General features: G+C 48.7%; 9 protein-coding genes across 9 annotated transcripts; 5 read left to right on the top strand and 4 right to left on the bottom strand.

Moving 5' to 3' along the window:
• Positions 1-5,068: 5,068 nt before the first annotated feature.
• On the top strand, positions 5,069-6,622 carry N7503_008915 (terpene synthase family protein; the record flags this gene model as incomplete). The annotated part of the gene is made up of 9 exons (XM_057068462.1): positions 5,069-5,235; positions 5,300-5,423; positions 5,489-5,507; positions 5,557-5,751; positions 5,804-5,963; positions 6,017-6,106; positions 6,174-6,207; positions 6,260-6,483; positions 6,547-6,622. The coding sequence occupies 9 exons, from the start codon at positions 5,069-5,071 to the stop codon at positions 6,620-6,622; spliced, it is 1,089 nt and encodes a 362-aa protein (XP_056919317.1).
• A 927-nt stretch (positions 6,623-7,549) lies between these two features.
• On the bottom strand, positions 7,550-8,512 carry N7503_008914 (VIT1/CCC1 transporter family protein; the record flags this gene model as incomplete). The annotated part of the gene is made up of 2 exons (XM_057068461.1): positions 7,550-8,087; positions 8,172-8,512. The coding sequence occupies 2 exons, from the start codon at positions 8,510-8,512 to the stop codon at positions 7,550-7,552; spliced, it is 879 nt and encodes a 292-aa protein (XP_056919316.1).
• Positions 8,513-9,557: 1,045 nt separating this feature from the next.
• N7503_008913 (uncharacterized protein) lies at positions 9,558-11,291 on the top strand (the record flags this gene model as incomplete). Its single annotated transcript, XM_057068460.1, has 7 exons — positions 9,558-9,659; positions 9,721-10,134; positions 10,189-10,365; positions 10,426-10,464; positions 10,516-10,724; positions 10,777-10,926; positions 10,979-11,291. The coding sequence occupies 7 exons, from the start codon at positions 9,558-9,560 to the stop codon at positions 11,289-11,291; spliced, it is 1,404 nt and encodes a 467-aa protein (XP_056919315.1).
• A 508-nt stretch (positions 11,292-11,799) lies between these two features.
• N7503_008912 (uncharacterized protein) lies at positions 11,800-12,341 on the bottom strand (the record flags this gene model as incomplete). Its single annotated transcript, XM_057068459.1, has 3 exons — positions 11,800-11,812; positions 11,885-11,998; positions 12,127-12,341. The coding sequence occupies 3 exons, from the start codon at positions 12,339-12,341 to the stop codon at positions 11,800-11,802; spliced, it is 342 nt and encodes a 113-aa protein (XP_056919314.1).
• A 1,092-nt stretch (positions 12,342-13,433) lies between these two features.
• Positions 13,434-13,879, top strand: N7503_008911 (uncharacterized protein; the record flags this gene model as incomplete). The annotated part of the gene is made up of 3 exons (XM_057068458.1): positions 13,434-13,530; positions 13,678-13,767; positions 13,797-13,879. The coding sequence occupies 3 exons, from the start codon at positions 13,434-13,436 to the stop codon at positions 13,877-13,879; spliced, it is 270 nt and encodes an 89-aa protein (XP_056919313.1).
• A 131-nt stretch (positions 13,880-14,010) lies between these two features.
• Positions 14,011-16,257, bottom strand: N7503_008910 (carbohydrate-binding module family 48 protein). Its single transcript, XM_057068457.1, has 3 exons — positions 16,182-16,257; positions 15,903-16,035; positions 14,011-15,644 (listed from the first exon to the last, which is right to left on the bottom strand). The coding sequence occupies exons 1-3, from the start codon at positions 16,220-16,222 to the stop codon at positions 14,298-14,300; spliced, it is 1,521 nt and encodes a 506-aa protein (XP_056919312.1). The 5' UTR covers positions 16,223-16,257; the 3' UTR covers positions 14,011-14,297.
• Positions 16,258-17,914: 1,657 nt separating this feature from the next.
• N7503_008909 (cyclic nucleotide-binding domain-containing protein) lies at positions 17,915-19,150 on the top strand (the record flags this gene model as incomplete). Its single annotated transcript, XM_057068456.1, has 1 exon — positions 17,915-19,150. One exon carries the CDS (start codon positions 17,915-17,917, stop codon positions 19,148-19,150), a length of 1,236 nt encoding a protein of 411 aa, XP_056919311.1.
• Positions 19,151-19,607: 457 nt separating this feature from the next.
• N7503_008908 (uncharacterized protein) lies at positions 19,608-20,470 on the bottom strand (the record flags this gene model as incomplete). Its single annotated transcript, XM_057068455.1, has 2 exons — positions 19,608-19,897; positions 19,960-20,470. 2 exons carry the CDS (start codon positions 20,468-20,470, stop codon positions 19,608-19,610), a joined length of 801 nt encoding a protein of 266 aa, XP_056919310.1.
• An 897-nt stretch (positions 20,471-21,367) lies between these two features.
• On the top strand, positions 21,368-24,922 carry N7503_008907 (forkhead domain protein; the record flags this gene model as incomplete). Its single annotated transcript, XM_057068454.1, has 1 exon — positions 21,368-24,922. One exon carries the CDS (start codon positions 21,368-21,370, stop codon positions 24,920-24,922), a length of 3,555 nt encoding a protein of 1,184 aa, XP_056919309.1.
• Between the last annotated feature and the right edge of the window lie 2,279 nt (positions 24,923-27,201).

Raw genomic sequence — 27,201 nt, 5'->3', positions numbered from 1 at the left:
AAAATTCAGTAAAAGTAGGTGGTCGCGTTGGCTGACAGCTTCTCATCCCTTGTCGAGGGAAGGCCACGGCAGATGGTGTAGAATCTATTAGTAAAACTCAGGGACAAACTCTGCACGGCACACCATTGTGGTTTAGTTCCGGGCCGTAAATGAAGATGTGCAGCTACAAGTCTCAGGGATGCCCAGCCTCCGTTTTTAATATCATTCTTTAGTTACTACTAGTTACTAACGTGGTTTCAATAAAACTCCGGAATCCAATCCAATTTCCCGTAAACTTTCACTAAACACGGGAGCTGGATATCTTGAAGCCGATCATGGCCTAGTTTGTCGCCCCCAGTTTCAAAATTCCAAAGTCGCACAAATATGGCCAATCACAATCTCTTCAAGGGGGCCAAAGCTCCAACCTGACAAGGCGACCTGTCAAGAGCAATTTCGCCGTATTCAAAGTGTCTTTGTCCTCTGATTCGAGCGATCGCAGTGCTTTGTAGCCATGCACCGGCACAGTACAGTCAGACCAGCTTGCGCTGCATCCGAAGACACGTGTAGGGCTCGGGTACTGGCATCGTTGCTGAAATTACTTGGGCAGAAGAGTGGATACAGAGCTGGATACAGAGCTGGGTTTGCATGAACGGGGCCGTTTCACTTGCGATTCGATATATCGATTCTCGCAGTCGCTTGGTCTATGCTCGATGGCTTTTATCCCTTTCAAGTTAGGAACCATGCCCAAAATAGCTGATACTCATACTTACTCTTAGATGTCCTAGTTGTCCACCAGTACCACATGAAGTAAAGGAAGATGCAGCCGAGAGAAATTATGACGATCATGATCTCTTGAGCGAATGGATCTGCTGAATTGATCGCTTCGGCATCAAGATGCGTTTGATACATTCTAGGTGTCGTCGATTCTAGGACCTTTTTCTTCAAGGCCAAATAATCCATCATGGTGCTTGGAGGAACGAGACTAGAGAACTGCACCTGAAAAACTACTTGAATTGGAACTGTCCGTACTCTAAGACGTAATTCTGCACAGATGTTACAGCCGCGGCTCTTCCGAGCGGCGGATGCTGGGTTAAGTTGAGAATCCATGGAAACTGAGTTGGAGCCTATCTACCAACCCCATTCGAGATCTTGGAAGGACCGATTTTCATACCTACAGATAAAGTCAACTTTGAAATCTCAAAAGCTATCGATCTGAATATAGGTCAGTCAATAGTTCACCTCACTTCTATGAAGCTGAATGACGTTCTAAATGTAGACCCGAAAAGGCCGAATATTGAGCTTAGTTCCATTCATTTCTGCGAATCTAAAATGAAAATTTCAAACACTCTTATTGGATAAATAACTATTAAAGGACCGTATCAAATCCCCAGGACGAATTAATGACCCACGTTTCAGATCTCAACGTCGCGCGACCGAGACCAATCACAAATAATACCAACCAGCCTCACACCCGTGGCGCTTACGTCAAAGTATACCGTTTTGTCCACCTTGAAACATTCACGTCACGAATGATTGAATCAACATTCGTGACAGCGTAATACTACTCAGGGCTGTGTAGGTCAGATCGTATTCGTTTTGCGTTCTTTCCATATCAATCCATGTGGTTGCCTGGAGTAAAGTGGATACGATAACGCTGGTCCCTCACTTATATGAAGACGTGTCTGCGCCACATGTTGTGGAGACACGTATGAGGTCAGCCTGCAGGAGAAGACCGTTGAACAAGCAGATTACTGGAATGGGGACCGAAGTTGAGGTGAGGGCTTACACGTGTACAAATGTAGCTTACGCCTATTTTGGGATCGAGATTTAAGGTTTGCGCTTTATTGCGCTGCATAGTGCCTCATTTCAGCAATTGCATTGGGGTTATCAACATTCTTTTGACTGCGCTGCAGCCTTGTTAGCTGGACGCTGGAGGCATCGCGTCATTATTCTTGCTCTATGCTCAATCCTTGCGCGGAACAGCTGACAGCGCTCAGCGTTTTAAGAGCTGCAATGCGGACTTACTTGTTGTAGCCCCTGCTTTATCTTGTACCTCCCTCGCTTGACTGAACGATGACATCTTCATGGATATTGTCAAGGAAGTAAGCTTGATCCTCAAATACTGTATACGGAAAGCTGGCAGAGTCCGTCGGAGTTGCCCAGCATACTCATGGGGCAATGCCCCGTAGAGAAGCAACAGCCTTGCGAATTTTGGGGCCAAAGAGTGAGATAATTTTAGACTTCTAAGTTCCTTTCACCAAAATAACCTACTCCAAGGAATTCACCTCGGAGCTAACCGGTCCCCAAACGTGCTTTGAACCAGGTGGCTATGCCTGTAGAGCAGAGGCAACAGCCCCTTACAGCCACACAAACCCCATGCTTGGCATAGCACAGCCAGGATTCCTGACAAGTTTCAACATCGTAGAATCAGCCTTGTGGCCACTGTTAATAGTTCAACGATAATATGATCGACAAGGGAGTCATGTGCATGGTCGATCTTTGTGAATCACTGAAGAGCACATCATGCCACACCCCCACATCTGGTGGGGTCAACACAACACCATGCCGGTATGTGCCATTGTCTTGTCACGAAAGGAAAGGAAAACAATAGTACACTTACAATACAGACTGATTAGAGCCTTGCCTCTGCAAACTTGATTGATTTCATCGGATATGGTAGCCGGTTCTGTGGGCGGTTCTTTTTTGTGGAGGTACGATGACGCAATTGGAGTGTCTTTCATACATCATACCTGGGGAAATCAAACAAAACATGACTGTGGTTTTCGGAACTCCGGTCGGGTGGAAGGGGGCTTATTTGTGGGCACTTGAGTGATTATGACTTGTCTAATTCCAAAGTGCAACGAATCGATATTCCTTATATGCCCACATGTGCATGGAATGGCTGCCGAGTCCAAGCGAGATAATCTGTGAATAACAAATGTCGATCAGAAATGCATTGATCAGCGTGAAACCTAGTAGCCAGCCGGTGTTGATGTTTATCACATTCCCCGGGGTCCGTGTCCTTGATCTGATAAATCTTCACCCCAAATTGGTAGTGAGTGGTCTCTATCTATGCATTGTGTTAACTTTGATGAATGGGGCAACCTATTACGTTTCCCTGGACCGGGACGCTAATGCTCACCTACTGGTCTATTAATTCGTTAAGATCCGTTCTTTACTCTCATTTTGACGACACCCAGCAGTAGATATTTATAGCTACCTCTGGCCTAGGATCGGCTACATATTCACAAAGCAGTTCTCAGATACTGGTCCCAAACATTACCTAGAAAATATTACTCAAATTCTCCAGGCGGTGCCTATTTCTACGACTCCTAGCCCACGAGTCTGAATGTAAGAACGCAGTGACTTGGCTTCTAGTATCTAAAGCCCAAGGAGATTTCCCTATCAGCTTGCCATGTTTTTCGGGATTCTAGTATAATCTCACACAATAACTCACACTGGATTAGCGGCACAGAACCCGCTAATTGATCAATATGATCGATATCCCAGGTTCTAAAGTTCCTGCTGGTCGATTATATAAGAGGCTTGCATAGCCGATCAGCCCCCGATTGAGTTCAGTGCATGAGTCTATTCCCCTTTCATCCCATGTTGCATAGAATAAGGATTTCGTGTAACCTAAGACATAAACTCCGAAATTTCTCCGTACACAGCAATTCAACAATGGGGCTCTTCGATGCACAGTATCCAAAGCACGTTTAATCGCTCTTCGAATTTACTAGCCAATCGGAGATCTAGTTGATAATTAAAACTACGTAATCAAGACGAGTCTGGTTCAATATAAAAGAAATTCAAAAAAAATTAATAAAAAAGAGAGAGCAGAGAGAGCAGAGAGAGCAGAGTCAATCCTCTAAACGATCACAAGCTGGGGAGAAAGCGAGTGAGAGTGAGAGTGAGAAACCAACAACGGGACAGAAAGCGAGAGCGAGAAATATGACAGTAATGTATTAGCCGAGCATATATGATGTGAAAATGAGATCAGAAATCAACACCGGATATGGCACTGGATCAGCAATGGCCTCTTGACTTCCTTCCTGAGTGGGCTTTGACTATACCTAATATAGCATAGTGACGTTTACTTCTATTTATGCACAATCATATGCCTCTAGCCTTTATAGCCTAACTTTTTTTTTGTCTATTTCTTTCTTTGATCTGCAAAATTTAGAGCCTTGAAAGGTTGACTGATGGCTATCATGTGAATGGAGCCACGCTCAATATGCACAAAATACTTTTGGGATTATAGCTGACTGGTAGCATCGGCACTAGGAACGCCAAGTCAATATCTTGTTCCATATTTCGGCATTATGTGATCCCATTATTCAATATGTATACAGTATATATATGGAGCTGGTTGAGGCAATAGTAAAGCAATCGTTTGAATGCAGGTCTTGGATTAAGGCCATTTGTGGCTTTTCTGTTGTTGAAGGATTGGAACGCTCTTCAATTGGTGGCTGATCCTTCACTATCGCGTACCTCTCACCGAAGATCGCTGCCGCTGGCCCACCCTGGACAATAACGTAGATCCTACTCTCTTTGATTGGTGCTCGGCAATGTCATGCTTGACCTTTCAATCTCTGGTAGACCCATACTCTGCTGCAAAATTTTCATTCATTGCTCTTAGTCATTTTACCCGGTCCGAACCTAAGTTCATGTGCATTTCGATGGCTGATAGTGGCGAACGGCATCGAATTGAGCAAGCTCATTCGATAGGAATTCGACTTGTGCAACCAATAGTGAATTAAGTAGCACGATAGGTATATACAGACAAATATAGTGCAAGCCTAACCTACCGAAAGAAGCCTTGTGCATCCAAATCCCGGAGATGGAGACGCCGGTCGATTCATCTAGTGATCTCGCGAGGTCCACAGCCCCGTGAGATTGACATTAGCGTTGAAGGTTTAAATTCTAGATAGCTGTGAACTTAGATACTTAAGCAGTATGGGTGTTCCGGGGAGATTTACTTTTGTTTCATGCACTGGCAAGTTCAAGCCTGCTTCGCTTATATATTTCTAAAATTGTACAGTACCCTGCCCACAGAATATACGACTCCCTACCCAAGTCAAGCCTCATAATGACTGCTTCATTCATTGAGACCTCCACTACCAAGCTGGGAAGGCTCTTCAATGGCCAACGTGTCACTATTCCCAATGTTTTGTCTTTAACGCCTGGCTGGGAACCTCGCCTCAACATCAACTGTCAGCCGGATTTGGAAAATTCCATTGTGGAATGGCAGCAAAAGTATACATTGCTCTTGGCATTGCAGTTTGATCAAAGTAGCTGATTTTTGTCCTTTCATTTCAAGATACATCGCTAGTGATGACTTGCGCCGAACCAACCAGAAAGTAAACGTGTCTCTGCTCTCACGCAGCATTGCTCCAGAGGCGGAATTGAAGGGGCTTTCTTGCGTTGCTAAATGGTGCTGCTGGGTAAGAAGGCTCGTCGAATCCATTCAGAAGGTATAATCTTGACTAACTTCTAATGATGTTGGTAGGTTTTTGCTTACGATGACGGTAACGAATCCTATTCCTGCATGCGATACCCCAAGCTGATACACAGTAGCAATCGATCACGACTATTTCAAAGGAAAAGATGCGGACAGAGATATTTATCGTGACGAGGCTCTCAGATGTGCGCACTACAGTCTTCTTAGTGAAGATGGCGTGGATCATGACCCAGCAGTCTTGGCACCGAATTATTCACTTGCCCAAGGGCTCTATACAATTGGGTCTGAGATCCGTCAAGCTGTTCAACAACGTACGTCTTCCGAAACTTTGATCATGTCTCAACTAATATAAATAATTGCAAGCCCTCTTTCGCGAATTGCTCTGTGAATCAATCTGTCGATTTATCAAGGTGGCCGTGGATGGCGGTGCAACCTGCAACTCTGGGCAGATTCTAGACTTGGATAGCTACTTTACCAATCGGATGGAAACATCGGGAGTATACCCATCTCTGTGGATTACCTTGTAAGTTTTCCTGACACTCCCATGTTTAAGTGTTATACTGACAAAATACCAAGGTCTGCAATTCATATTGAATTACCAGACTGGATACTGGGACATGAGATAGTCAAACAACTAATGCACCAAACCAATATCATGTCTTCCCTGTGCGTGAAATATTGCTCTAGTCCCATTCACAAGGCTCACTAACTCAGTGCTGAAATCACGCTTTAGGGAAAATGATATGCTATCATTTGTGAAAGAAATAGTACGCCCCCCCCCCACCAAAATTCAAGTACATCGGCTGATAGAATTTCAAGAAACATGGCCACATCGAGAGTTATGTTCCGATTCTCGCTCACCAGAAAGCCCTGGGAGCTCAAAAGGCAATCGATGAAACTGCCGCTCTGATCCATGCCAGCTACTTGAAATTTGGACATCTGGAAGATGAATTACTTCAGCTGGTCCCCGACGAACAGAAAGAAGAGGCTTGCCGACTTGTCAGAGCCTGTAAAGATTTCCGCACTGGAGCAAGTAGCTGGCAGTAAGTCCTTGTCTGTGTGTGATATCGCGACTATGGGAAAGACTAACAGGCTTGTTCATCCAGCTATAAAACATCACGATACTTTGCTGGCTTGGACAACCAGGTCCAGGCCATTACTGTTACACTTGAGGACAAGTAAGGACTGGAGGAATTCGATCTCTGGTGGCACACATACTGTTCTGTAACTTTGCTGTATTATCTCTGTTGCTTCTTTTTGCAGTCTACTTTCTTTTCATTCTCTCGCGCCTGTCGTGCAACATATAACACCCCAAATTGCATCCCAATAATTCATTTGCTACATATTGTATAGCCTCTTTTTCGGCACCAGTTGACGTTGAACATAGTGGGGGCCGTGTGACCTAGCGCATGGACCTAGACAATCAAGCATTTTAAAATCTCACTTTAATGCGCCTTGATGGCCCCCTTTTTTTATAGCCCCCGGCCCCCGGCGCCCACAGCTCTTATCTACGTTCATGTCGTGTGGACGGAGTATTCCAAGTTGTCATGCTTATTTTGTGGGGTCTGTTGCTTACTCAAATTCGCCGCCGGCAATATGAACATACCTAAATAGGACTCGTGTAAGCTTCACTCGTATTTGGCGGATCGCCTAATATAGAGGATTGCCCCCCACGAGTTTGCCACCGCCTCATTTCATGTGGTCTCTGTGGAGACGTTTCATGTACATAGTCATTAGTCTTAGTGGCGAACAATTCAAACGTGAGCAGATGAGAGGGGCTGCACAAAGCCAATATACGATGGAGGACGTTTTATCGAGTGCCAAAGTAGTACTGGTGTTTATACAATTGGAGCAGAAAGTTAATATCGATCTTGAAGAGAAAATGTTGATTTGAGGATCGAATTGTGTTAGATAGCTCGACCCACTAGCAAGGGCTGTTAACTGAGGATATTTTTGAACCTAGACCACCTCCAGCCACAATTGTTGAAGCTTGTGTAAAAAAGAGAACCGCTGAACGCCCATTTCGTATGATATCGAAAATGCCTATTCCACCAACGCCATAAAACAGAAAAAAGTGCAAATTAAGAAGGTTTTAAGGTCACATTGTGATCATTGGTGGTCTGGGTGAGGGTGACCACCATCAGCTAGCATCGAGAATGCCTTGACAAGACCCATTGCTGAGCCGGCCGCAAGACCTCCGACGAGAACCATCTGGACACCACCCACTACACCTTTACGGATGTTTCGGCGACCGCGCCAGCCACACACGAAGCAGGTTTTGCCGTACCCGAAGATGAAGAGAGCAACGACCATAGTAGCAATAGACCAGCGGAGAGCAATGAAGGCCTCGTGGGGACCGACAAAAAAGTAAGGCAGAAGGGGCACGAAGCCACCAATGAAGTAACCCAGAGCAATTGTTAAGGCGCAAATGACGGCACGAGATTCTGATGGTTCAGGGAGTGTGTGTTGGAAGTTCATGAGGAAAGAAGGGAGCAGAGGCGAGGCGGAGAGGTGGTTGGTGAGTTGGGAAACCAGTTCAGATGGTAGCTCGTAAGGCTCGAAGATCTCGGAAATTGTACCAGTGATGGACGCAGGGTCGGTCATGGTTTGTGTTTGAGTTTCTTTGAGTGTCGCCTTGTATGATTCCCTGCGTAATGTTAACAACTTGATCCTATTTGCGTGGTTTGCAACCACTGTTTGACTGTGTTGATCTTTCGTGCGGGGTACATACTCTTCACTTTTGGCTCCTAGATAACCACCAAGACCCATGGAGATAGCACCCGCAATGAGCTCGGCCATGCCACCAAAGACAACAACTTTAGTGTCGCCCAGCGCAGAGAGGCCAGCAGTGAGAGCAAAAGGCACGGTCATACCGTCGGACAGGCCAATAATGGCATCGGAGACAGTACGGCCATCGATCCAACGGCTTTTCTTCTCGGTCACTTGCTTCTCACCAGCTTCCACATCGGGATTCAGTCGGAGGTGCGATTCTTTCTCATCCTCCACGGACGAGGACCGACCTGACAAGGGCGAATAGCTAGACATGAGGCCGCTGATTGAGGTGATGGACATTGTCAAGCAAGGGATGAGATTTGTTTTGAAATGTAGCGATCAAGAAAAACAAGAGGGAAATCGGCAATGACCGGACTTAAGAGGGACAATGAGCGTGTGCCTCGCTTGGAAGTGCAACGCTCGTGCGGAGACATAAGCCCATCACAACCTTTCCAGGCAAAACGTGCTTGGCGATTTTTGTACTAAAATCAACATTGGCCCCGGGGCCAGATGCAACACCAGGCACGTGCAACGCTGATTCGAGGAGCTTCGGCTACATGAATGGTCCGAGTGGAGACAAGTGGGGCCACCGGTGCTTATTTGTCCAGAGCCGATTACGCCCAACCAATCATATAATGAGCAATGTCAGCGGTGGGCCAGTGGAGACCCACTTAACACTTCCTCATTCGACACTCATTTCAACTTGACTAGATTGCATGGAAGCGGAATCCATAGGCTCTAGAAGCCACGCCGCAGCAGGTACATGCGATCGTAGTGTCAACACGCGCATGTACCTGAATTTTGAAAAACTTCCATTTGCTCTCAAACAACGAGTTTATACAGCAAATGAATGATTTTTTTTGTATCTCGCCCGCACGTGTCGAATCTTTTAATTAAATCCCGCTTCTTAAGCGAAATGCATCCTTATCAGGAAGACGCTAGCTTGCCTTTTCACCCCACTTTGGCAAGAATGGGGAATCAGTTACTCATGTCGTGGGGATCGTGCCGAATCCTCCGGCCTTGATAGGACTTCGGCTATATCCCTACTGGTTGGAGTAGGCAATTAGCGGCCGGCTTTTGCCTCGTGCTCTCTCTAGCTTCGGTCTAAGCTACTTAGAACGGATGCGTTGCGCGTGTCCTTGCTGAAGTGTAGAAAAAACGGAGCACGCCGATACAGGATTCAAAATGTAGGCAAAGTAAGAGCTATGAGCCAAGAATTGGTGGCTAGTTGTAATTCAATATTCTCAGTATAAAAGATCTCTTCTTCCCTCTACATCTTATCTTGTGGAGAACCCCAGAAGAGATCCTTGCAAATTCATTTCACTTCACAGTGACAATCGCAAGCATGAAGACTACTTGGACTTTAGCTTCGCTCTCAGCTCTGCTCGCGGTAGCTTCGGCTGCTCCGACGGGCAATACTAAAGCGTGGACCAACCTGCGTAAGAACGTACGTGGATACTTTACTTCAAGTATACCAATGGCATTTTGCTCACTCTATCTTAACACAGATCAAGCACGTTATCTACCTGACCCTCGAGAACCACTCTTTCGATAACATTGCTGGTTACTGGGACTTCCACCCGGAAATCAACAACCTGCGCAACCGTACTTTCTGCAATGAGTACACCAATTCCAATTGGACAGTTTGGGACGAGCCATTGAATATTTGCGCAGCTCCTTACGAGACTGAGGTGCCACTGAAGGATCCTGATCACAACTTTGCTGGTACCAGCTACGAGATCTTCCGCAAGTGGAATCCCACCAACGATGACACTCCTGATATGAGTGGTTTCATTGAGCGCCAGTCCGAGAAGTACAGTGAGACTCCCGGCGATGCCTCTTTTGTCATCATGGCCTACGATGAGAAGAAGACTGCTCTTCTGGCCGAGCTGGCAAAGAACTTTGCTTTCTTTGACTCTTATGTAAGTTGCCCTGCAGGTTAGAGAGACATGACAAACAGTGCTGATATTATATAGTTCGCTGAGCACCCTGGCCCAACCGACGTCAACCGCCAGTTTGCGACTTCGGGATCTTCTTGCGGCTTTGTTGACAACACCAACCAGGCGTCCGGATTCTGGAACAATGTGACCGGAACTACCTGCGCCACTTCCATCTTCGAGTCCTTGACCAAGAAGAACATCACCTGGAAGAACGTACGTTGCGACAATCTCATGAGGCTGCGATGAAGTTGAAACTAACTATTCTTTCCATAGTACTACGAGACGGATATCGTCGATGCGTTCATGTACAAGGTAAGTAGCAGATAACTGAAGAGATGACTTGCAATTGCTAATCCCTCGCAGTGGGTTCAAGACAATGCCATGGACCGCCTTGCACACGCCAGCCAGTTCTACACCGATCTTGAGGAGGGAACTCTGCCCACCTTCTCGTACATCAACCCCGAGTGCTGCACCATTGACTCCATGCACCCGACCAGCCCCATGGCATCCGGCGAGCAGATGCTCAAGCATCTTTACGATGCGCTCCGCCGCTCTCAGTACTGGGACAACGCGTAAATATCATCACTGCAAAGTCCAGAAACAAGCGCTAATTTGATTTCATAGCTTGCTGATCATCAACTTCGATGAGCACGGTGGCTTTGCTGACCACGTCCCCCCACCCATGAACGTGCCCGCGCCCAAGGACGGTATCACTTTCAACGGTACCTCCGATGGTCACGTTGTGCAATATGACTTCACCCGCCTGGGAGTCCGGTATGTTCAATTATTTTAATTTAGCATGAGCATAAACACTAACAGGTTGTAGCGTTCCTGCCTTCCTTATTTCGCCCTACCTTGAAGCCAACACTCTCATTCACGACCAGGGTACCATGTACGAGGATAACTCCGCCTACACTCACAGCTCTATTCTGCATTTCCTGCAGGAACTGTGGGAGCTGGAGGGTCTTAACAACCGTGTTCAGTGGGCGAAGACCTTCGAAACAGTCTTCACTAACGAGCGTCGCACTGATACGCCTAAGACTTTGACCACTCCCAGGTGGTTGGGTGGTGCTGGAGAGCCAGAGCCCGAAGCCTTTTACCTCCTGAACCAGGATGAAAGCTACTATGAAGATATTTAGGGCGAAAATCCCCATGATGTGTCGGGAAACAGACTATAGCCCTCCGGGGTCCATGACTTATCATGCTATTTGCATACCAGATAGCTCTTAATTACTTTCAAAATAATTTTTTCTCTGAAAAAGAGCTATGTCCAGACCGAATCGTAATCCATAAAAAATAATCAAGTCATGACAATGCCAACAAGATCCCAATCCAGGCATATACATGTGAAGAGGCAGGCAAGGGATCCCGGGGTATAAGGCATTATCGTACGTACATCTTGATGTGATTACCAGAAACCAGTGTAAAGAAAATCCCAAGATAATAGACAACGAAAAGAATAAGCATAAAAGAACAGCCTGTACCCGTAGGTTCAGAATATAGAGAAGGAAACGAAAGGCGTGTCAAATGTCGCAACATGCACGCGAGCGATATGCAGATCAAGAAAGGGAATCTCGATCGGGTATTTTCTGCAGGGACCATGTGTACCAAGATCGGCATGCAATCCACAGTGGGTGGGACTGAAATTTACTTCGAGTGCCTATGCAAAGAAAAACGACGTTAGATATCTTGCGCAAACTCCAGGAAGAAGGATTCAAAAAGAGAGACATACGGCTTGCGCTTCTCAGCACCATTCTCAGTCTGCGAGCTCGATGACCCTGTCATATCCCAAAGTCGACTCTTGTATGCCGGGAAGGAGGTGTGGTTCCAAACGTTAACGAGAACACTATAACACGAGAATCAGCAAAGTCCAGATCCAGGCTGGTGTGTCGTGACTGAAACATCACGGGAAGATAGTGGAAAAAACCAAACCCCACAGTTCGTCAGATCAGGGGAAGATGTCGCATAACGTACCTCTGTGTCCGATCCTTATAGCTCTCATCATTCACCTCCTTCACGCTGACCTTCATTCCATCCCTTGAGAAAGACACGTGCTTGCGCTCCATCTCCGCGCGCGTATTCTTCTTCACATCCAGAACGACGCTCCAGACGGCATATCCCACGAAAGCGACGATAGCGACAAAGACGAGAAGGAGAATGAGGGGAAGGGCTTTCTTCAGGCCGTCCATTTTCGCGACAATTTTTTTGTGGTAGGTAAGTCTCGAGATTCAGTATACTGAGGCGCGAAGAAAAGTGGGATGTGTGGCTTTAAAGCGATCGGGCTGAAGTGGAGTCGGTTCACTGTTCTAAAGGTATGTACGCGTTACCGGCGCCAAGGCTCAGTGCAGATGGGGGCGCTTGGTAAACGTTGCTGCCTGGTAAAACGGAGTAGTATTTTGTCAAGAAAAGAATGTCCGACGAGGGAATTCTGGAAGAGTAAACTAGGTCGAATCAGGTGTTCATCGTTCATCTGGGGCCCCTGTGACGTTGATCTGAGGGGATGGTGTGGCGGTGCAGAGCGGTATTTCCTAAAAAAAAGATAATATGTGGCTGGCGCTTGCCCTGTTTGGGGAGGCGGATAAAAAGTGCATAATTCTAAGCCCTATGAAATACTGGGTCCAATCTTCGAAAAATAGTGGCTGGTGCCAATGTCTACGAGTACTCGATTTACCTTCATGACTTGCAGCTGTCATCTGTTTCAATGTGCACGTGAGCTACCTGGTTCTATTGGAATATGCGTACTCCGTATACAGGGCTGAGTAACTCCGGAGCGGCTATGGGGAAAGAGGGTCGGGGCCGGGATGTTCCCAATATCATGGCTACAGTAGAACGCGTTTATTACTGTAATTTGATCCATGTATTCTCGTTTCAAAAGCATGCGGCCCAATTAGGAATTAAAAGTCAAAGGGTCCGGGAGGTCCTGCACCGCGTTGTGTCACGGGTAGCTCTGCAAATAGAAGGACATCATTACTAGACACAAATCTCATGCACCGTAAAGCCTCGCTTAATATTTGATTTCATATCTATGTAGATCTATCACAATCTCCAGCCTGCATACTGTTAACATACATAGTCCCCACAATTTACCCGATCGGGCTCACTTCATCTGCGTCATAATGATAGAATTCAAACCCAAGCGACGAGTTCCGGCTCTGCAATCTGGGGAAAGCTCGACTAGAAAACTACGTAATATCTCGAACCCTTCGTCACTTTAATGAATATCCTCAAGCCCTACCTTGCCTCCTTCCTTCCCCATAATCTCCCATTCTTGACCCACCACAATGTGTGACGTCCCTTTCATTCCATTCTTCCCTATCTGCTTCCAATGCGGGACCGATCAGAATCCGTGTCATTGTAAAGTTGTCGGGCCGACTCTCGGTAAGTCAGGGATGCCCGTGCGCGTACCCCGTGAGTAGAGACGATGTACTAATGTTAAGCTCATGTTTAGGGTTCTGCTGTACGATTGTCGCTGCGGTATGGAACGAAGATATTTTATAATTGTTGTTGGAGGCTAACTCTACCTAGGTGATTTGCTGGCCTGCTTCAATTTTCTGTGGCTGTGGATGCACGCAGACTGGGAGAGAGTATGCCTCTATTGGTGTCTGAGATATGGTTGTAGGAAGTATTGCTAACGAGCTTTATAGTGTTTTGGGATACCCGGTCAAACTCAATGGGCAAGTTAGTAATGCTATACCGTTCTGATGCTCATCGGACTTATGAGAGCTAAGGCGGAGCTTATTAACGGATGATCTATGGGGGCTCCTTGATTTCAACTTGGGATTTCCATTTCACATATAATTTCACATATTTACAGGAGTAATACGATCTTAATTTTCAAGAGTAATACTATACGCAGCTGGCGGAGCTTAGAAGGGTGAAATAGATAAAATCCATTCGACGAAAAGCACTATTAGAGGAAGACAGAATAAGGCTTGCTGGAGTACAATGCGGCAGTGCGTGCAAATGAGGTATCCAAATCGAAAGCGATCAATCACAAAAAGACAAAAACATGAAATCATAGACGATTACAACCCCAAACAAGCGAAGGCATTTCCCAGTGACTATGGTCACCATCTAAAGCTTTGAACTTGGCCGAGCATCGGAAAGAAGGAGCCACCGAGAGGGGAAATATTCATGGAGAACATCTACTTCAGCTTCTCCTTGAGCTTGTTGAAGAACCCGCTCAAGCGGTGCTTCTTCTTATCATCCTTGTGGCTGCCCTGAGAAGAACCAGCAGTGGGAGTAGTTTGCTTAGCTGGGGTACTGGTTTGGGCGGTCGGGGTAGTTTCCACGCCAGTGGTTGTAACAGGTTGAGTTTGGGCTTCAGTGCCCTTGGGCTCCGAGGTAGGAGGGGCAGAGGTAGGTGCCGCATGACCCGGAGGTGGGCTCGAGGTCGGGGACACATCGGCGGAATCAAACCCAGTAGCAGTCAGATGAGAGGCAGTGAGACCAGCATTGGTGACGCCAGGGGCCTTGGTGGTGGTGGCAGCAGTCTCGGTGGGTGCAGGAGCGCCGGCGGACTCTTCCAGGTCGACCTTCTTGGTGAGCTCTTGTTCGACCTCTTTCTTCTCTTCAACGGCCTTCTTGTTGGCTGCCGCCTCGGGGTCCTGGTGCGCCTCGCTGAGAGACTCCTTCACAACCTCGGGGACTTCAGCCACTGGAGCAGTACCGTTCGTCTCCTTCTCCAAGGGAACCGCTGCGGCCAACCCCGCGGTAGTGGAGGAGGGGTGGGCGGATTGGATGGTTGGGGCAGTACCGTTCGTCTGCTTCTCCTTCTCCAAGGGAACTTCTGCGGCCAAGGCAGCGGTGGTAGAGGAGGGGTGGGCGGATTGAATGGTGAAGCCGGGGTCAGCCATGGCAGCCTGTTGCGCGGGGCCTCCGGCTTGCAGTTGGTCCTGTTCAGTAGACGCAGCACGCTGAGCAGGCCCACCCATGGGCAGACTGGATTCAGGGATGGTGTTCTTGGATACGGGGGGTAGGTTGAAAAGACTAGGCCCAGCCGTGTCAATCTGGGTTCCAGCGCTGCCGAGGGGCACACTGTCGCTCTTTTCATAGGACTCCTTGTCCAGTTTCACGGTCGAGTCGACGGTGTTGCCATGGATCGTGCTGGAGTCGGGGACCTTCTCGCCGGGGTTGAGTTTGACTGGGTTGCCGTAGCCACCCGAGGCTGGGATTGGGTTCACAGAGAAGACTTGGTCGGACTCTTGTCCCGGAGTGTCGGGGAAGGCGCCCGGGAGGTGCCCGTTATGCTCCTCCTTGGGGACATCGGCTGCCAGAATGGCGGTAGTGGATTCAGGAGTCACGCCAGACATAGCTGCGGTGGCAGTGGTTGGGGTGTCTTGGTTCTGAGTGAGGGTTTCAGGTTCGGTCTGGGTCTGGGTCTGAGTTTGGGTTTGGATCTCCTCCGGTAATAGCACGTTGTTAAGATTATCTGCGCCGTCGTTCACTTCACGTAAACGTTTGTCGGTAGTCCAAACTCCGTCAACAACAAACTTGAAATGAAGTCAGCGCAAGCCCCTTTTGTGGCGTGCTCAAGGTGGTCTTATAGTTGGGGGAAAGCGGGACAAAGGGAATGACGTCAGAAAGCAAAGGCGTCATACAAAGCCGGGGTTGGTGCCTATTGTGGCCTGAGGCAATACAGCTCACCGCATCTTTTATCTACGGTTGAGGCGCATTACCTATAGAAGGCCAGGGCAAGGGGAAAAAAAGACAAGGAAAGAGACCACAATCAGGCGAAACAGACAACCTACCTTGTACTGAACTTCCTGTCCGATCGGAAGAGAAACTTCCTTTGCGAAAATGTCGCCCACCCGGTCCAGTTTCACCGTCTTACCCCAATCGTCGAATGTGCCAGTAACGAACACCTCGTTCGCGGTAGAGGGCCTACATGCAAAGAAACGGTCCAGTCAGCGATCCAATTCAGATAATGTCTGTGCCACTTCGGAGAGGCGTAGAGGAAAAAGAACTCGAGCTTTCCATATCCCCAGACACCCGCGCCCGGCAAAGAATTTGATCCGGACGGAACTCACCATTGAAATGTGTAGGTACCCATTGCTGTAACAAAGACCATCCAGAGAGTCCTTATGTCACAAGGGGAAAAAATTGAATTGTAAAAGAGTTGGAAAAGGAAAGAAGGTCAAAGTTGGAAGGGCGCTTCCAGGCTCTAAATCGGGTGGGGTGTGACACAGACCAGCCAGGGCCCAAGGAGTTCGGACTGATCAGTTCCTGTCGAAGTCAAATGGAAGAGGGAATAAGAAATGGAAAAAATTCATGTAGTGAATGCAATTGGTCCAGGTCCTATTATCTATCATAGGTACATAATTACTACCAGTTATCTTGAGCCTTTTCTGAACTTCTCAGAGCTTTCGTACAGGATCCATGGTTCCATCGTTGGGCCACCATCTAGACCCCGGAACCGGGCTCCTCCCATACTTATCTATGGTATGCATAGATTTCCATATAAAATGCCAGTTGACGTGAAATTAGAGAAAGGGGGTTTAATTAATTTTACCTGTCAGAATATTTTAATGGGCTTTAAGCTAAGAGAAAGTCAAAGCTGTTGCAAGGATATGCCTGCTTTACGTTGTGCGTGACCTGGGGGCAACGATCGACACTACCCGTCCTATGTAGGATTCTATTGATTACATTGTGCGCGAAATACGATAGTCACTCTATAATTCATGTCATAATTTTAAAAAAAAAAAAAAAAAAATTTTTATTCATTGGAAGACAATTATAGAATTCTAAGAATTGTTATAGTAATCGAATGAAAACCCTGCAGCCTGCAAACGGTCAAGTTAGGGGTGCCAGTCTAGTATGAGACTAAAGTACTAAGTTCTAAGGTAACGTCCAAATGCATGACTCCAAGAGTCATATGGGCCCCAAATTTGCCACCACGTCCCACTATAGTGGCGACCAATGCCAATGATCATTAGCCGTGTTCTAGAAGACACTTGGAAGACACGGGCGTCAAGCTTCTTTTTTCTTTTCTTTTTTTTTCCTGCAGGCCTTGTCCACTTTGATTGGAATTATACTTTTTGAAGGATCCAAATTCTGTCACCAACTATTGATTATCGAGCTCTTCGATTGGATCTTTCCTTTGCCAAACCTTCCAGTTGAACCAAAGATGGGAACGAGTGACGTCGATCACCATAACTAAGGGAAAGACCGCTGATCGACGCGAGAGAAGCTCAGACCAACCCGCCCCAACTTTACTCCTCTTCGCCTATTACCCCTCCTTCTCTAACCCTTTGCCTCTCTTCCCTATCCAATTGATTTGCACGAGACCTGGAGTTCTTCCTGCTCGGCTCATCATCTCCTTTTGGATCTTCAGCCTCCTTTCCTTTTTACCCTTATAACTGTGAGTTGTGTGCGCTCCTTCTGCCTTCGCTGCCCCCACTAGGTGAGACCGCTTCTCGGGATTCCTGTTCTACACAAAGTCCTTTCCGAGACCAGTATCATCAGATGCAGCTGTCTAGGATATTCCTTCAACACCTAGGCACTGCCTTTCTCAGTTAGACTCCTGGTCAATTCCCATTTTTGCTGAGCCGAGACTACCCCTCCTGTCCATTTCTCTGGCCTATTTTAGTCTTCAACTCCACCTCGGCGATATTGAATTTCTGAATATATTTGTTCTAACGACATCACAGCTGGAGAGGACCAGACTTTGACTTACACGATTCACACAATACTCTAAACCACCCCCTCTTTTCAACTTCCCGTGGCCGGAGCGGCCTCTCCGGCCCCTACCAACCGTTCAGTCATGGCTGAAAGCTCAGTCCCGGGGTCTAACCCATTCGTCCACTCCAACAGACCCGATAAATCTTCCAACTTCCAAAAAATATCGGAGGATGAGGAATTCGAGGTGACGTCACCCACCGATATGACTTTTCGACAGGCCAACGTAGGCGCCTTGTCAGGGACCGCACTTTTCGGAGGAAGCGCATTTAGTGAAAGCGGGTCACAAGCCTTTGGTGGCTCTTTGTTTGGCCGGGGAAGTCCCTTTGACTCGGGACCATCGGGCGGGGGCAACGCAGGCGGCGACGAGCCTGAAAATCTACAAGTCCCCGCAGGAGAGGGATTGCCGAACAATTATGCGCTGGGTCGTCGCACCTCGGTGTCGGCAGAGTCCTTGAACCCAACATCAGCCGGTGCAGAGGGATGGACACCCCCGCGTCACCCCAAGACGCAAGAGCAGCTGGCGCGGCTTCGGACCGCTGTCAGTGGGAACTTCTTGTTTTCTCACCTCGATGACGACCAGTTCAAGACCGTACTTGACGCACTGGTTGAGAAGCCAATTCCTGCCAAGGACATTAAGGTGATCTCACAGGGTGATGCAGGTGACTATTTCTACATTGTGGAGAACGGCCACTTCGACATTTATATTCACTCAGCCGGTGCAGTGCAGCCTGGCCCAGATGGTCTGGGCAACAAGGTTAGCAGCACTGGACCCGGCGGCTCCTTTGGTGAACTGGCCCTGATGTATAATGCCCCACGCGCGGCGACGGTTATTTCTACTGAACCTAAAAGCACTCTCTGGGCGTTGGATCGCATTACTTTCCGGCGGATTCTGATGGACTCTGCATTCCAGCGACGCCGCATGTATGAGGCCTTCTTAGAGGAAGTGCCGCTTCTCTCCTCTCTCAAGCCTTATGAGCGGTCTAAGATCGCCGACGCCTTGGATACAATCAAGTATCCTGCCAATGCCACCGTCATTTCCGAAGGTGACCCAGGTGACGCGTTCTATCTGTTGGAGTCAGGCGAGGCTGAGGCGCTCAAGGGTGGCGTGCCTGTGAAGAGCTATCATCGGGGTGACTACTTTGGCGAGTTGGCCTTGTTGGATGACAAGCCGCGTGCGGCGAGCATTGTCACTAAGACCGATGTCAAGGTGGCCCGCCTGGGCCGGGACGGATTCAAGAGACTGCTTGGACCTGTGGAGGATATCATGCGTCGGGCCGATTATAAGGTAGACGCGTCCAAGTCTCCTGGTGATTCATGAATGTGATACGATACGATGAAATCGAAGTAGGACATGGAAAAGAAGATTGTAGAGTGTGCTGGGTGTGATACAATTACTTCTATTATTTTTTTCACTCCAAATCCCAGTCTTACTCCAATCATCCATGGTTCCTATCCTCGCATGCCTGTGTTTGTTGCTTTTCTACTCCCTATTCCCACTTGACACTCTTTATGATTCTGTGTATCTACAAATTCTTGTCTCTTTTACGTGTTACGTGCGGCGCGGTCCCCTGACACAGGTACCTACTATCGTCCTTGTCATACTATCTTGCTGTGTTACTTGAATTTCAACGTACTCTCTCTACAGTAGGGCAGAGCAAATTGATTGAAAATCATCTGAGCATTGTCAATATCTATATTGTGTACCATGTTTCCACTAATGCACCCCCATAACGCCCGTAGCTTGCTAAAATGCTTTAACCAAAAGTCTGATCTCATCACCGAGCAACAACCAAGTCACTCCGCAGCACCCACTTCTCTCCACCCGTCACCTCCATTCCCTCGTGCAGCATGCAATGGTCCCCATGCCGATGTAGAAGCGCCATCCCGATCTCCGGTGCCACAGCTATTGGCTCCGGGTTCCGATTTGCGCGTGTCGGTTCGGGATAAAACACCGTCTCCCCACCAGAACATGTAGTCAAATAAATCAAGAGAGTCCATGTAGTGCGTGCGGGGCAAGCTTTCGTAGCAGATTGAGGCAAGAAGGTCAACGAATTGGATTCGTCGTCTAACCACAAATTAGCCATGTCCACTCCAGCGCCATATCAGGTATGTAAGAAGACCACTCACAGTGTTGAGCAAAGAATTGCCCCGTTGAATATCGATAAATGCGAATATTCGAATTCAACCCCAGCGGCTCCCCGCCCCATACCTCCTTCGCTTTTTTTGCTAACTCCTCCGCAGACAGAGGCTCATATTCCCCATCCTCATTATAAGTCTCTTCATCAGCAAATCTAGTCGTGACCAACTCCTTCAGCGCAGTCCCACTCCACAGCATCTCTGCAAACCGCGCATCCTGCACCTGGAACCGATCGTTCACGCGCACCGCCTCATCCTTCTTCGGTTTCCCGGGTGTGGTCGTCAACGGCAGAGACGCGAGAAACGAGGCATAGGTCTTGCACAGGGAGCTCGATAGGAAGTTCTGGATCAGGTAGATCTGATCGGGGACGAGAGGGACGAGACTGAGGTCTGCGGCGGGGAGGAGGGGGCGGAGAGGTGGCCAGTTGGGAATGGTGGGGGTGTTGGTTGAGGGTGCGGTGCGCGCCTGGGTTTTGGGATCGATCTTTTTGGCCTTGGGCATTTTGGTTAGCCTACTAGATACTACTGTGCCCAGATGCTACCTGAGGGGTTGAGTGTGTGGAGGGGTGTGCGTCAACTGCTTGATAAGATTGGTGACAACCCTGCAGGTCATTTTTTTACTCCAAAAAAGCTTTTGCTCCGCTTGTCCCCGCAGTTTGGGTATTGGGTCTCAGGCTTGTTTACTTGGGCTACATTGGTTTAGGCTTCATGGGCTGTAGTAAGATATGATTGCAATCATTTACTGTGTATAGAATTATTCCTGATGTTTATAGTTTTTTTTTTTTTTAAGCAATGCCCGGGAATTGGCTATAGATTGTACGTCCCGAGTTCTGTAGCGGAGACAAGCCACCGAATATCAGTAGAGGGGTATTCTCCACTCGAACGGTCTCTTGTCCGTTATATCCAGGGATATAGAGTGCATTAATAGGCAATTAGGCCATGACAATGATATTATGTATGAGTTATGAATATCTCGAAATCTAGGGGAAATTACAATCATTTGCTCTTGGGAGATCAAGAATTGGGTTCTCTGGTATCTAGTCGATCACTCGAATCGGTGAGGAGCCAGGCACCCAAACCAGTGGATCGAGTCGGAGAAAGGAGCGGGGCGGGAAGAGAAAATTTGACCCGGAGGATCGTCTACCTAGGGACAATTGGGACAATGTCAACCATTTTCTATTCAACAATCTGGATCCTCATCTCCGCTAACTGATATCTGTTCATTTCTTTGGTCGACTCTATTCGTCTCCGTGATCATGCAGGGCAGGTATTCACGCTAAGAAGGATCCTTCAGCTACGGCCACGTGCAGTGACCAGTCGGGCAAATCTACTCTCACCGCCCGGCCCCAAAAGAGAGAACTTCAGCTTTTGCTTCTTCCCTTCTCTCCTCTCCAGAGCCATGTCGTCGCAGACCATGACGGCGCCAGCGGTGGGCCATCGACCGCCTGATCCAGGCACCGACACGCCCATGTACGACTATGGCGGCTCACAGCACGACGCTTCGCCTCACTCCGACCCTAGAAGCGACTCCGCAATCCCCGACATGCATAATTCTGCCCCAGCCTCTAAAGGCTTGCCCGCCACTCCGATTGGAATAAAGAGGGAGTCATTTGACAACCAGGACTTCGCCATGACCGAAGACACAAAGGATGCGAATGCCCAGTCTGCCGCCGGGGCGCTTTTGGCCCAACTGCTTGGAAACCAGTCCGCGCCGAATCCTTCTGCGCCAGATCAATCTGTCGGGCCACCGATCAAGGAACAGGATGGAGGACTACACGACTCAAATCGCCCGTCACTCGACCTAAGCGCTCAATTCTCGACGCACGCCGACTCGAATCTACCACATGATCCTACCTCGGTATCTACGGAGATGCCCAATATGTCGAATGGTGATTTTCCGATGACGGATTTCCTTGCAGGACTGGGCTCGCATGAGGGAGGTGGATTGGGACATCGATTATCAGACGCCATGGATTCTCTCTCCGATCCGATGAACCCCAAGCAGAGTCTGGAGCAGCCATCACTCCTGCCTGCTTTCGACTTGACCGGAGCTCCGAAGAATGCTTTTGATGCCCTCCAGCAGAATGAGCTTTTGACGGCCGCATACCTCTCACAGGGCGCTGATCTATCAGCGCTTGGATATCAAGATGCATCGGCATCCATTGCCGGGTCTGAGCCTCGCATCCAGGCATTTGCCAAGCTAGAGTTTGATGATGGTCATTTCTACTGTAATACCTACTCTTTTATTCTGGGGCGAGATGTCCGAGCTGCGCGCGCCGCCCACCAGCGAGAAATCCAGTACCGGCAGGCCGTGCGGAGCTCTCGGGCAAAGAGCTCAAGTGGTGGTGGTAACGCTTCACATACCCCCAATCGCATGAAGCGGGAGGAAAGTGCTGCCATGATGGGCAGTGTGGTCAGTGATCGTGGAGGTATCATGGGCTTTGATCCGGACGTTCCCCCACATCTTCCATCAAATTTGAACATCAGCCGACGATCATCAAAATCTTCCCTCGGTGAATCGTCCATGCCCTTGCATGCCAATCCAGCGCAATTACAAACTACCACATCAACGGACTATAATGCGCTTGCGATGCAATCCCTTCAGGATGGAAACGGCGATCCTAAGCCAGTTGATGCCTTGGCTTTACTCCCATCACCTGACTCTTGTCCTACCATTCCAATTCATCCCCCATCAACCATCGACGGTAGTGCCGCAGGTCACCGCGGTATCTCGCGCCGGCATGTTCGCATTGCCTACAATTTTGACAAGAGCCTGTTTGAGATGGAAGTGATGGGTCGTAATGGAGCCTTCATTGGAGCCGATTGGTTATCGCCAGGTCAACTCCGTCCGTTGCACAGTGGAGATTACATCCAAATTGGAGGTGTGCGCATTCGATTTTTACTGCCAGATGTTCCCATCGGAGAGACTGGCGCGGATCGCTTGGAAGAACAGGCAGCAGAGGAAGAGGATGTCATGGAATCTATTGACGCCGATGCTGACGCTGACGCTGACGCTGATGCCGACGCTGAGCATGAGCTTGATGATGATATGGGAGGACCCTTGAGCGATGGCGAGGGCAAAGATTCCAAGACAACTAAGATCGTCGTCAAGACGAAGGATTCTGATTCGAAGGCACAGTCCGTTGAATCGGGAGATCAACCGGCCCGCCGCCGTGGTCCCGGTCGACCCCCCAAAGATGGCATCATGTCTAAGCGTGAAAGAGCTGAACTTGCTCGGGAGCAGAAGATAGCCGCTAAGCGCGAAGCCAATGGTGGTGTCACGCCGCCACAGAACCGGCCAACCAAGGCAGGAAAGACAGTAACCACCACCACTATTACCCAAGAATCAGTTGGTGCTGAATCGCCTCCTTCGTCTGTCAAGCCTTCAGAGAAAAGGAAGTACAACAAGCGGAAGAAGGATGGCACCTCGATGGACTTCCCTCTACCTTCTATGGAAAGTGGCCAATTCCCTGCAGAGCAACGGCCTGAGGAATACGTAAAGCCTCCGCCAGTCAAGAAGCGCAAGCCCTCTCGGTCTCCTTCTCCAAACTATCCTCCCGAGTCTGCTTACACGCAGGAGGACCTGGCCAAGCCACCTTACAATTACGCTGTTCTCATCTTTGATGCTCTGACAGAGGCTGGTACCCCGATGACGCTAAAGCAAATCTACCGCGCATTGAAATTGAAGTATCCCTACTTCCGCTTCAAGTGTGAGACGGAGGGATGGACCTCGAGTGTACGACACAATCTCAATGGTAATGGCCACCTGTTCATGCACGCGGAGCGAGATGGTAAAGGTTGGTCATGGCAGCTCCGGCCTGGTGCTTCCGTTGAGAAAGAAAAGAAGAGACGGCCCTCGCCTCCTCCACCGCCGCCGCAACAGCCTCCGCCGCAGGTGTCGGCACCAGCTCCCCAGCCATATATGGGACCTATCACTCATTCCTATCCTCCTCCATCTGGTGGTCCACCTCCGATGCAAGCTCAGCATCACAACTTCCAATTCCCTCCGATGCCATCTACCAACTTCTCTGCACCACCGCCGGCTCCTCAACATTCAAGTCCTTACGCTGCACCACCCCCTCCTCCCGCTGCTGCGGCTCCTGCTCCTGCTCCTCCTGTTTCTGCCCCGGTCTCTTCTGCTCCCTCTGCGGCTCCTCCTGCCCCTCCTCCTGTCCCTGTTTCTGCTCCTGTTCCTTCGCCTGCTCCTACTCCCACTCCTGCCCCTGCTCCCGCGGCTGCATCCTTCCCTATGGCGAACAATATTCGCAGCAGCCTTCCGGCTGCTTTTGCTCGAACCATTCCATCAACCTACACATCTCCTTATGCAGTTGATCCACCTGGACAGGGTGCTCAGGCTCAGCAGGCTCAGGCTCCACGACCTGGACAGGGACCACCGCCTCCGCAGCAGTCCCCCTACCCACCCCCAAACCCACCTCAACCACAACACATGAATCCGCAACCCCAATCTTACCCACCTCCTGGGCCTCAGTTCCAACCCCAGCATCAGCAACCGGTCCAGTCGCAGCAACAGCCGCCTCAGCAACCACATCCGCCCCAGCATCAACACCATCAACATCAGCATCAGCATCAGCAGCCGCATCAACATGTGGTACCGCCTCACCACCAGGCACCGAAACAACCACCTCCGCCACCACCTGGTCCACCAACGCATTCCCAGCAGCAGCAGATGCCTCCGCGGCAAAGTTCTATGCCGCATGGACCCCCGGAAACATCCTCATTCACTGAGCGTGCGAACAAAGCCATTGATGACTTTGAGGCCGTTCTTATGGAAGACTACGAGGACAAGAACTACATCCGAGAGGTGCTTCGAAGTGCCCGTGCCCGTGTGGTAGGCAATGCCACTGAAAGTTCGTTCCCCGGTGGAGAACCCAAGGACGAGGGCGTCATCATGGACGTGCTTCGCAACCTGGTTGGAAGCTTGAAAGACGAGTAGCCGCTTTGCCGATTTCTTTTCGTTGGTTTTTTCTCGTCACGACTTACGACCCTTTGCACGTTCTTGGGGAATGGCTCCCCCGGAGTTTTGATCCCTTCTTTTGTTTTCATCTCTTCCATTTCGTCTGTTCATTCTGATCAAAGTTTGGTGCGACCCGATCTGCTACTTGGGGTTGCTCCGGGAGCAATAGATCGGGGGTGTTTCTTTGGAAGAACTCGACCGGGAGGGAAAAGTGATTTCCTCCCTGACGATTTATCGAGTATACGAGTCTATGTCTTTGTTTGTGACTGGGTTCTGTTGAATCTTAATGATATCCCTCTGTTCTGGCATATGCCTGAACATCTTTTGTGTTCACTTTGATTTTGATTCTTTCCACTTTGTCTTTTATTTTCTTTCGGTTGGCACATGGTCACCATTGCCACAGGGGATGGCTCGGGCGCTCTCGAGCCCATGTGTTGTCTAACCACCCTTTTCTTTACCTCCCGACGCCTATAGGTGTGGGCATTTTTCAAAAAACAAAACCAAAAGCTAGCATCATAGAAATACAAATCCATATTCCACAGGAAATCTAGACCTCAACTTGACCTAAATTTTCATAGGTCACCTAGGTAACATGTAGTGATAAGTCTCCAGAAGTATTTTTTTCACTAGTCAATGCTTCCCAGCCTCCACTATCCGACAATCTTCCTTGTTTTGCCTCTTTCCCCCACCAAAAACAAAACCCAAACAGAGGGGGCGCGCCCGGATTGTTCCATGGCGGGGTTAAGAAATGTTCTGCCCGACGCAACGTGAAGGAACAGTTGGGCCGAGTGTATCCGGCTATCATTTCTCCACCGAATAGGGGGAAGTTTACTAAAGAAGGCTAGTCCTGAGAATTCTTCTGGGACAAGGCTGGAAAGAGCAATAAACCAGAAATTCCAGCCAAGCGCTAATTCGTGGCGCCTTAAGCCTAATGCAGCTAAAAAGGTACCTACGAAAACTGAGGTAATCAAAGCTCTGACAAGCACAAGTTAGGAATTACAAAGCAGGACCTTGAAATTTTCCATCTTATTTTTGCTTTGTTCTCTAGGACGAATCCTATATAGCCCCAAGGCAGTGTCGGTGCAGCGTGACCGGATATGGAGACAATAATAAATGGGGCCCCCAATAAGAATAAGAACACCGCAGTAAACCTTCGGATGGGTACCTCGTAGGTACCTCCAGTTGGCCGTGTGCATGCCAGGTGTACACCCCGTACTATGGGCCGGATCCTCCAGTCCAATGAGAGCATCTGCCGCGGGCCCCGGTGTCAGTTCGACACACCGGTGTTGCCTCCCCCCTCTCCTGTCACCTACTGGCCATGCGGCATGACGCTATGCAGGCTGCAGGGATTGATCATACCTACAGTCATAGTTTTGGTCTGTGACTCAGAGGGGGGGTGACTTGGGGTATGGACTTTCCCTTACATGGTTGTACCGGGTGATAAATGGGAGGGGGAAAGCGGATAATCTAGGAGTCTGGCCTAAATGATAGCTTACTGCATAAGTGAATTCCATAGTTCCCACCTCCGTACATAAAACTATGGTATTGTTGTATTGTATTCAATCGGACATTTAAGGAACTTTCGAGATATATATATCAACTGAGAATGAATACTGTAGATTCCAGGAGTCAAGGACACCTTGTAGACTAAGCAACGGGCTGGAATGTTTTAACGCTTGGGCCGTATTTTAGTAATTTATTATGGGGTTTATTATGGAGACTATGGGGGTTCAACACTTTTTTTTTTCTGTTACCGGGGATTAGTCAGGTGGAGTCCGCACGAGTTCGTTTTTTTTTGGTCTTTTTTGGTAACCTTTTTTTAGATTTTTGGATTTTTCTTAGGGTATTTTACATTGAATTAGGGGCAAGTGACACGGGTGTTGCATCACCGATGATTAGGGGTGGTGGCCCCCATAGGTTTATCTTACGCGGTGTAGAAACAGCCACCGGAGAGGCAATATCCATAATTGGAGAAGAATTTTTCTCAATGACATCTTTGGACACCAGATATAGGTCATTTACATTATCCATTATTTCCTAAATTAATGTTTAATTTATCTTAAATATCGGGGGGTGCGGGTTTCGGGTTATGATCTCAGTGAAACGGTAAAAAAGGGCTTGGGGTTAAGTCGTTTTGGTTGGTTTTGGTTGGTTTTCTGGTTTAGGAATTCGTACCAATTGTGACTGAATGATTTTTTTTTTGCCGCAAGTTCAGGTCGAGGCCCCCGTCACGTATTGTAACACTCACGGCCACTTTC

The sequence above is a fragment of the Penicillium pulvis genome, assembly GCF_028828015.1.
Source record: "Penicillium pulvis strain IBT 33274 chromosome Unknown contig_7_segment1_segment0, whole genome shotgun sequence".
Classification (NCBI taxonomy): domain Eukaryota; kingdom Fungi; phylum Ascomycota; class Eurotiomycetes; order Eurotiales; family Aspergillaceae; genus Penicillium; species Penicillium pulvis.
Note: the sequence above shows the minus strand (reverse complement) of the source record. Positions and strands in the feature narration are given on the sequence as shown.